At 35.6% G+C, this 10393-nt stretch overlaps 1 protein-coding gene across 4 annotated transcripts in view; it reads left to right on the forward strand.

Annotated features, from left to right (window-relative positions):
- MTF2 (metal response element binding transcription factor 2) overlaps window positions 1-10129 on the forward strand; it is a 58474-nt gene extending 48345 nt beyond the window's left edge. For 3 of the 4 annotated variants that reach the window (XM_011939992.1, XM_011939994.1, XM_011939995.1), the window contains 5 exons: window positions 530-700; window positions 4805-4910; window positions 5030-5082; window positions 5195-5299; window positions 7713-10129. In XM_011939992.1, the coding sequence (XP_011795382.1) occupies window positions 530-700; window positions 4805-4910; window positions 5030-5082; window positions 5195-5299; window positions 7713-8070 (793 nt within the window). In that variant the 3' untranslated portion in view covers window positions 8071-10129. The remainder of the gene's footprint in view (window positions 1-529; window positions 701-4804; window positions 4911-5029; window positions 5083-5194; window positions 5300-7712) is intronic. The other variant, XM_011939993.1, reaches the window with a different exon arrangement.
- Window positions 10130-10393: the final 264 nt, after the last annotated feature.

A 10393-nucleotide genomic window follows, 5' to 3' on the forward strand; every position in this document is an offset into this window, starting at 1 on the left:
ACCCTTCTTTGCCCCAGGTTATTTCCATTTCCAGATCTGACACTCTAGATACTCCTTTTATTTTCTGGGCCTCTAGGATTTATCTCCTACTTTCTTTTCCAGTGCTTTCACCTATTACTGCTAAGGGTTTTCTCCTTATAAATCCACTCTGAGATGGAATTCTCTTTTTTCCCTAAATCGCTTTTGAGATATTTCTCACAGATGACACTAAATATGGGAAAGCATATTGGGACCAAAAAATACCATTCTTTGTTCTTCTTTCTTCCTTTAAAAAGTTAGTTGCCATGTTTAAAAAGAAAAGTGGACATGTGCTCTTCTCCTTTCTGGTCCTATCCCTTCCTCCCCATCATATCCTGCTATAGACTGGCTCTGGGGCAGATAAGAATCAAGGAAAGCAAGGGGAAATGAATTTTTGTAGTATTGGGTGGGCTTTCAAGTATAAGGGCCTTATATATGAAAGTTAAGTTAGGGTCTGCTATGTATATGTGTTCAGTTTTTAAAATTTTAGTTAATGTTTTTAAAAATTTAGGTTTATGTCTGGGAAAGAAATAAAGAAGAAGAAGCATTTGTTTGGGTTGCGAATTCGTGTTCCTCCTGTGCCACCAAATGTGGCTTTCAAAGCAGAGAAAGAACCTGAAGGAACATCTCATGAATTTAAAATTAAAGGCAGAAAGGCATCCAAACCTATATCTGATTCAAGGTAAAAGTTGATCTGTGGCTTAGTTTTTCTCTTTAGCTTATTTGTAACTAAAAATGTATGTTATTTAGTCTCCTTAGTATATTTGAAAGTACAAGTGGCAGTTACTCTGATTTTTTTTTTTGGTCTATAATATCTTGCTTAGACAAGGTATGAAGAGTTGATGCCAGATGCTTGTTTATTTTAGGACTTTGGCCTTCCAGGAATAGACTCTATTGATTTTGTTAGCAAACAGCTTAAGAGTACTAGCCTGTTTGTTTGTTCACTTTTCATTCATTCATTCATCCATTCATTCATTCAGCACAGTTTTCAAGTGCCTTATTATCTAAGTGCTAAGGGAGTACAATGACAAACGGATTTTTCTTCTGCCCTGATGAGGTTTATATACTAGTGGGGAACAAAGGTGATAAACAAGTAAAATAGTTACTGATTATGCTAGTGCCATTTTTAATAACATACTGTTTTAGACTTTACTATGGATAGAGATGGGACCTTTGTGCTTTAACGATGAGGCTTAAGGAAGGACTATTTAAGATAATATTTAAATTAAGACCTAAAAATGAGAATGATATAACAATGTGAAAAACAAAGGGAAAACTACTCCAGCTAGCAGAAATAACAAGTGCAAAGGCTTTGAAACATATTCTAGGAACTCACAGAAGACTGATGTGGTATAAATGAGGATGAGAGAGTAGGAGCATCAGGTATTGGAAAGATTAGGTGGGGCTTGATCCTGTGCAGGGTCTTGTAGGGCTTACAAGGAATTTGGGTTGTTTTCTAAGAATAAAGGGGAGGCATTTAAGGGATATAATTATCTTTTAAAAATACTCGGCTGGGTGCAGTGGCTCACGCCTATAATCCCAGCACTTTGGGAGGCCGAGGCAGGTGGATCACCTGAGGTTGGGAGTTTGAGACCAGCTTGACCAAGATGGTGAAACCTCATCTCTACTATAATTACAAAAATTAGCCGGGCATGGTGGCGTGTGCCTGTAGTCTCAGCTACTCGGGAGACTGAGGCAGGAGAATCACTTGAACCCGGGAGGCAGAGGTTGCAGTGAGCCGAGATCGTGACACTGCACTCCAGCCTGGGCAACAGAGCGATACTCTGTCTCAAAAAAAAAAAAAAAAAAAAACCGTTTTGGATGCTGTTTTGAGAATGGGTAATATACAGGTAAGAATAAAAGCAGGAGAAAATTAAGACTCAATTTTCTAGGTGAGAGATAGATGATATGAGGTACAGAGGTAGGTGGTAACATTCAAATGGAGAGAAAACAGATTTGAGGTCTTTATTGGGAGTTAGAATTAATTGAATTTGCTAGTGAATTAAATTTCTGAAAATAAAGGAGGAGTAAATTAAATAATGCCCAGATTTCTCGCCTGAGCAACTGATGAGGGGTTAATCAAGATCTGGAAAAACAGATTTTGATATGATGAATGAAGCATTCTTCTGTTTCATATTCATTGAATTTGAGATTCTTATGAGGGATATACACACAAACACACACACACACCCCTCATACACACAGAATGATGTGAAATACGGGCAATTGGATGTGTAATTTAGGAGCTCATAGGAGAGTTCTGGACAGGCGATACAAATTTGGAATCTGATTGATAAAGCCATGAGAATGAGTGAAATTACCAAGGGAGCAAGTAGAGAGAGAAGAGAAGGTGGTCTGGGATCATGTCCTGATATCATTTGTAAATTTGGAAGAAGTGAAATAAGCAGAGGAGACTAAAAAAGAATGATCAGTGAGATGGGAGGAAACCAAGAAGTTTGATGTCATGACAACCAAAAGGTAGTGTTTCAAGAAAGATAGGTATATTAAAGTGTATTGAATGCTAGTGAGGTAGACTAAAATGAAAGAAAAATATTTATTGCATAAGGTAACATTTTGTTATTAGTGACCTTGACAAAAGGAATTTCTTTGAAGTAGTACAGATAGAAACCAGATAGGACTGGGTGGAAGTATGACTGAATCCAGCATTGCCAAATTTACATGTCAAACTGTGCTTCTCCTACATATCAGGGACACAGGCAGATTCAAAATAATAACAGTAGTGAAGGAAAGGAGGAAAATAGGAAACTATCTTTAAAGATTCTGAATGAGAGGGGAGAAAATGGAAAGCGTATTATGTCATCAACACCCAGAAGTTTTCCTATATAGGGAGGCTGACAAATGGAATGGCAGCTGAAGAGGGGAATAGGACTAGTTAAATGACAGTTTTTTAAAATTATTGGGAGATAGTTGGAACCTGTGTTTGTGTGTAAGTAGGAATGATCCATTGGAGAAGAGGAAATTGGTATAGGAGAGTAGAAGCCAAAAGAGAAGGGATGTAGAGCCTAAATGTGGGACTCGCCTTTTCTAGAAGGAGAAACATCCTTCTGTTGAAATGGGGTGAAAGAGAAGATGGGTACAGATGCTAGTTCTGTTGTAGATTGGGCAGTTGGAAATTGACTGAAGTTCTTGCCTGGTAGCCTCTATTTTCTCGATGAAATATAAGGTAAAGATAGCCGAGAGGCTTGTACAGAGATGGGAATTTAAGGATCAATTAAAGGTATGGAATAGTCATCTTGGAGATAAGGAAAATGTGATTACAAAGCCTCATTGACAATGAGTCCAGTTATTTGAAGTTTGTAAGAAATTAGCTGCTAATTAAGTTTTCTTTCCTGAAGGAAAGAATGCTTATTATTCCTATCACTTTCAGATTTTGTCACTCAAATCCTTTGCTAGCAGTTGCCATATTATGAATCAGAAAAAAATAATTCCACAAGCTTTTTCATTTCTATCATGATTGTGATAGGATGTTCCCTTTGTGGTAGCTATCAGGTCATCTGATGCCACCAGATAAGGATTCAGCTGCTTTCTTTAAAGGCATCCTCAGTTCCTTCTGGACCTTGTGTATAAGTTGTTCCTTTTAGTTAGAGGTTACTTTCTTTAGTCCAGGAGCCCTTAATAAATATTATGTTGATCATTTTACAAAAGAAATGGATATCCCATCCATCTTGTTCTTGAGACTTTTGATTATAGCGTCTGGTTCTGCTTTGTCCTTCTAGTTCCCCTACTTTCTCATTCCTCATAGTTCCACCTTTATTCCCTGACCTTGTTTGGCATCTAGAGGGATAAGTTTTTTTCCTACTTTCTCCATTCATCTCTTTCTAGGCTATTATATAGTGTTCTTTTTTCCTCTCCTTAATTGAAGTCTCCTGGACAATTTCCTTGTAGCCCTCACTCCATTTTATTAGCTTGCTTGTGTACACATTTGTCACTTTCTAACTATATTGTGAACTCTTTAGCACCAGGAACACCTTTGTATCCATATTATCTAATATCGTCTTTATATGGTAGCTATTGTTGAGTAAATGAAATATTCTTTCTATATATATTTTTTATTTTTTTCTATTAATTAGAGTGTCTTTGCCTGTTGCACTTTTTTCCTTCCTATTGCTTGGAATTTGGCTTTACGTTTAAAATATGGTTTTCTAGGTCTTCCTGACCTAGAAAGACCTTCTGAATGACTCCCTGAGAATATGAAGGATTTCTTACTCCTTTCTTCTTTACGTTCTGCCACTCTGGGCTTCATTCTCTTTCTGATAGTGTCATTGAAGAATCTACATATATATCTAAAGGCAGCCTTTATGACTACTATAATTTTAACATAGATATTTCCATTAGGTTAACTGCTAAATTCATAGTCATTTTTAGTAGTAAATCCTTGAAACATCCTCCACATTGTAACAACCTAAAATTAAACTATATAATTGAGCTTTTAGGAGTTTTGAAATCTTCCATTCAGTATAATTGTCTGGTTTTTGTTGTTGTTGTTTTTAAATCTTTAAGTGGTATATATTGTTCAGAATTATATTAAAGAGGACTTTTTTAAACCTTTCATAATGTAAATATCTTTAAAGTCAAGAAATATTTATTTAAATTAGAATATATTATCTATGCACTTGACTAAACTTGTGGATTCAACTAATATTTTTTATATTACCATTAATATAAAATAGTAAAATATGTGTATATATGTCTAGTTACATACATAGAGTCAGTGTCTTTGTTTTCTTGATGCAGAGATTAAATACATAATGGTTTTCCATTTCAGGGAAGTAAGCAATGGCATAGAAAAAAAAGGAAAGAAAAAATCTGTAGGTCGTCCACCTGGCCCATATACAAGAAAAATGATTCAAAAAACTGCTGAACCACTTTTGGTAAGAGGATATGTTGGTATATGTTCTCAAGAAGAAGGATGCATGAAATAACTGAGAAGCTAGTATTTTTTTCAGCTTATTCTAGAGACATGCTTTAAGTATATATTTTTATTTTCCAGGATAAGGAGTCAGTTTCAGAGAATCCTACTTTGGATTTACCTTGTTCTATAGGGTAAATAGAAAGTTATTTTCTCCCTTTCTAGGTTTTGTCTTTTGAGTGGATGTTAATATTTCTGTTTGTTATATAATATAGTCGTTACACAATTTAAATTCTTTTGTCTCAGGAGAACTGAGGGAACTGCACATTCATCTAATACCTCAGATGTGGATTTCACGGGTGCTTCCAGTGCAAAAGAAACTACCTCGTCTAGCATTTCCAGGCATTATGGGTAGATATTTTACGTTCTTATTTTTTTTACTTTTCTTCTTCTAGATTCCTTTTCTTTGTAAAGTGTTGATTGAATAATTTTTTAGCAATTGAAAGTGATGCAAGTTGTGTCTATCAGCTTTTTGAGCGGTAATCCATATGTAGATCCCATTAGTTGTTAATATTCATTTGAATATTTTTGCTTTCTAGAGTACAAACATTATATTTTTCAAGTTTGTATGGAAATTTGCTGTGTACACAGAGAAAAAGTATACCATTGTTTAGAAGCTGTGCTCGTTAGGCTTTTTAATGCCTCTGCTTACACAAGTGTTCTTTGCTTTAGAAAAATTTGATTTTTTTATTTTTTAAGAGACAGATTCTCATTCTGTTGCCCAGGCTAGAGTGCAGTGGCACAATCATGGCTCATTGCAGCCTCAAACTCCTAGCTTCAAAAAAGTCCTCCCACGTCAGCCTCTGTAGTGACTGGGACTAGAGATTGTGCCACCACACCTAATTAATGCTTTTTTATTTTTTGTAGAGATGGTTTTGCTAAGTTGCCCAGGTTGGTCTTGAACTCCTGGCCTCAAGTGATCCTCCTGTGTTGGCCTTCTCAAGTGCTGGAATTACATGAGCCATTGCAGCTAGCCAAGATTTGATTGGGAAAAAGAAAAAAAAAAAAAGAAGCAAACACCTAAATCCTTTTGTCCATAAAATGATTTTAAACTTAGGATTTTTATCTGATATTTAATCCAGCCCTTCAGAAGGACGTTTTTGTTTATTGTTTGTTTATTTTTTGAGACCACTCTGTCACCCAGGCTGGAGTGCAGTGGCATGATCTCGACTCACTGCAACCTCTGCCTCCCGGATTCAAGCGATTCTCGTGCCTCAGCCTCTCACGTAGCTGGGATTACAGGCGTGCGCCACCATGCCCAGCTAACTTTTTGTATTTTTAGTAGAGCTGGGGTTTCACCATGTTGGCCAGGCAGGTCTTGAACTCCTAAACTCAAGTGATCTACCTGCCTCAGCCTCCCAAAGTGCTAGGATTACAGGTGTGAGCCACTGCACCCAATCAGGACAACTTTTCTCTAAAGCACGTCATGTCAGGTATGAAAAGGTTAATCTGTTTGGGGTCAGAGCTACTATTTTCAAGTTTTTTACTTTGTTCTGTTTAAATTTTGTTCATAATTCAAAAACTGCTATTGTAAATTATGCAAAATTCTACATTAAATGCTTAAAGTGTAACCTATTTATTAATGAATTCTGAATAATTGACTTTTTTGGGCCTCTTACTAGGTACTCTGCTAGGCTTTTTACATATATTGTCTTATTTAATTCTTAAAACAATTTTTTGGCTGGATGTGGTGGCTTATGCCTATAATCCCAGCACTTTGGGAGGCCAAGGTGGGAGGATTGCTTGAGGCAAGAGTTTGAGATGAGACACCATCCCTACAAAAGAAAAAACTTATCTGGGTGTGGTGGTGCTGTCTATAGTCCTAGATAATCAGGAAGCTGAGGTGGAGCATTACTTGAGCCCGGGAGGTCAAGGCTGTAGTGAGCCATGGTTGTGCCACTGCACTGCAACCTGGGCAAGAGAGTGAGGCCTTGTCTCAGACAAAAGAGAACAATTTTTTGAGTTGTATAAGTCCTGTTGTTCTCATTTTACAGATGAGGAAACTGAGACTTAGGGGATTTTAAGTAACAAGCCCAACATTGCATGTTTAGCAAGTATAACAGAGCTGGGTTGTTAACTTAATACAGTATGACTTAGTTGTTGTGCTATATTCTCCTTTTATTATAAAATCATAAAATAATTGAATTTCTGTGCTGAAAAGGACCTTACAAATTGTCCAATCCAACCCCGTCACTCAGTAGGTGAACATAGAGAATAAGATTTGAATTTGGCTAAGTAATAGAGTTAGAGATAGACCCAGGATACTCTGACTGCTAGTTTGTGCTTATTCTGGTGTATTACTTCACTAGGCCTAGAACTGGTAATAAGAGAACCTCTATTCTAGTTCCACTCTTCAAGGACATGGAACAGTGTCGTAGATGTAGTTTGTGCTCATTCATTATTTGTTCCAATGAAAAATGAATGAGCTCTTTTAAATGATGAGATTATTGGCAATACCTGATTTATGAGTAGGGCCTCTTGGTAAGAATTTTCCTTGTTGGCCTCCTAAGTAAAAAAATTACCCTCAGCTTACTAGTAAAGGAAGAAAAGCTCTACAAAGTTCAGCCCCAAGAAGGTCACAAAATCTAAAGTAAGGAGCACAAGTGATAGTCCATTTATATCGCATTTATTGTTTGAGTTTGGCTTATTTTATATCATCAAGGATATATAGTATAGTAGAATAATCCAAAAAAGAGAACATATTGTGTGGGCATAGGATGCTTAAAAAGCTTAGCAGACAATTCTGGCCTTCTCTGTTACATAGATTATCTGACTCCAGAAAAAGAACGCGTACAGGAAGATCTTGGCCTGCTGCAATACCACATTTGCGGAGAAGAAGAGGTCGTCTTCCAAGAAGAGCACTCCAGACTCAGAACTCAGAAATTGTAAAAGATGATGAAGGCAAAGAAGATTATCAGTTTGATGAACTCAACACAGAGATTCTGAATAATTTAGCAGATCAGGAGTTACAACTCAATCATCTAAAGAACTCCATTACCAGTTATTTTGGTGCTGCAGGTAGAATAGCATGTGGCGAAAAATACCGAGTTTTGGCTCGTCGGGTGACACTTGATGGAAAGGTGCAGTATCTTGTGGAATGGGAAGGAGCAACTGCATCCTGACTGTAGGACTGAACATTATGTTCACTGCACTCTGATTTTCTGTAGGTACAGTTCAAAGCCCTAAAGGAGTCTGGCTTTTACTATCTTTCTTAAAAAAAAAAAAAAAAAATCAAAAAAATTCAAAAAAGGGGATGATACTAGCCTTAACATGTACCTGTCAATGTTATGGATATTGTCATAAAAAGGTATCTTTTAAAAATCAGAACAGAGACTTAATTTTTTAAATCTTAAGACTTGTAGAATGTTTCTAGGGTAGGATATTAAAAATGATTGAAACCCATGCATGGTGTTAGACAATTTTTCTAATTATTTCATTGAGTCAGTTTTTTGTGATTAGTGGTTATCAGAGCAAACATCATGTAGATAGCACAAGTATTTGGAGAAACATTGTCTGTTTTGTTACCAAAATGTTGGAAAAATTTATTTCAATACCTTTTAGATTTCATAAAGTGCAGTGTATATAATGCCTACTGAAAGACTGTAAAATATTGAAATTTTCTTTGAAGCAAAGTGTAAAAAAATATATTGAGCCTGTAAATTGCTCTGTGACTAGACTTCATTGTCGTCTTAATATATTCTTGCATGTGCATATATATACACACATGTGTATATATATGTGTGTGATTATGTGACCTATGCAATACAAATTATGGGAATGGGCAGCTTTGGAGTATATATCCCATAATTCTTTTTTCAGGAATAGTTGCAGTATTTACACAGCAGCATTTCTTCTCAGGCTTTTATTGGGTGCTGTTGCTTGCTATGTATGAAGAGAAATGTGTCAGACAAGTTTAGTGTGTTCTGAAGAAGGGTGTGAACAACAGTGTTCATGGGCTTTTAGAATGCTTTTCACTTTTAGTCCTTGTAACTCAGCTGTTCAGTACCTAAACAACTTCAAATAACATGAACATTATCTCCTACTAGAAGTAACGTTTTCAAGTTTTCATGGCACATTATGATTGTAAATGTCTCTCAGTTTTAACAGTAAGTCTATAGGAGTCACGTGAAGATTCCTGAAATGTCTGTAGTAACTGTTAGTCATGTTTGAATAAGTGTAGTATGAACAAAGTATTTTATTGCACAGGGTTAACAAACAGTTTGTTGCCAGCTGAGGCTACTGCTGTTTTATTACAACATTACCTCTTGTTTTTATAAAATGTACCAAGATTTAAATTGATAACTTTATTTTACTTGTAAAAAAAAAGTTTCTTTTATCACCAGTGTTAGAGTTGTCTTCTGTTTCTTTTTGTTTTGTTTTATTTGTTTTCCTTTTTAGCCAAAGAGTGAACAGAAGATTTTCTTATTTTGGTGGCTATTCATTTTACTTTTAAAAGTGATTGGTGGATTTTAGACTAATAATGGGGGAATTTGCCGCCAAAATAAAAAATATGTAAAGTGTAGTGATTACAGAGTGGTTAAAATGTGGGTTAGTACTTATTTATTCCATTAATTGATTATTTGACTGTTTATAAAGAAAGTTGCTTTATTTCTTTAAACATCTTCAAAAGATGATCCTTTCTTGTCACATTATAGCCAAAAGAAGCAGAGAACTTCATTGTCTGCATTTGGTTCCTGGTTGGCCAGGTATAAATGAGCTTTACAAAAGTGCAAATTAAAAACTGTTACTTCTGTTTACCTCCACCAAAACTTGATTTTCCCCTAGCTATTAATTTAAGGTTGCCTTTCCTGCAGCTGCAATATTTTGAATAACACACAGAGTTTGTGTTGATTTTTGAATGTTTGTTTATATCTAGGGGTAATGAAAAATGTAAATCCCGTGTATCCTTATTCACTCCACCTGTATCATATTATTTCATTTTCCCCAAAGTCCTTTAATTCTAACTGAACACCAGCAGTATTTTTAGAAACCTTTTCTTTAACATACTTGGAAGATGATTTATTCAGCTGAACTGTCGTTAGACGTAATTATTGTGAATGTCTGTTTTATTTTCTCATGGTGGTTCACATGGCTCTGATGTTCAGTTTGTATTTTTGGAATTGCTTTACTTAGAAATTAAAACAGACCAACATTAAATGTGTGTATTTTTTAAAGAGCTAATGAGTTTTGCTTCTGTATTTGCTTGAAAATACACACTAGTGCAGTAGTTGACTGCTTTTATTTAGCTAGGGTGGTAAGGATTTTCTAATTCCACTGCTAGTATGTTCACTTGAATTAATCTTTATAAAACTTTGCTTTCATTTTCCTCATCCCTCATATAATATTAATAACCATCACAAGTTCATCTTAAGTGGTCTTACAGTACGTTTAGCGAGCATGTACACTTTATATTTGAAAGACAGTGTATCTCTATTGTGTCCCCAA

Source organism: Colobus angolensis, unplaced genomic scaffold, assembly GCF_000951035.1.
Source record: "Colobus angolensis palliatus isolate OR3802 unplaced genomic scaffold, Cang.pa_1.0 Scaffold186, whole genome shotgun sequence".
Lineage (NCBI taxonomy): Eukaryota > Metazoa > Chordata > Mammalia > Primates > Cercopithecidae > Colobus > Colobus angolensis.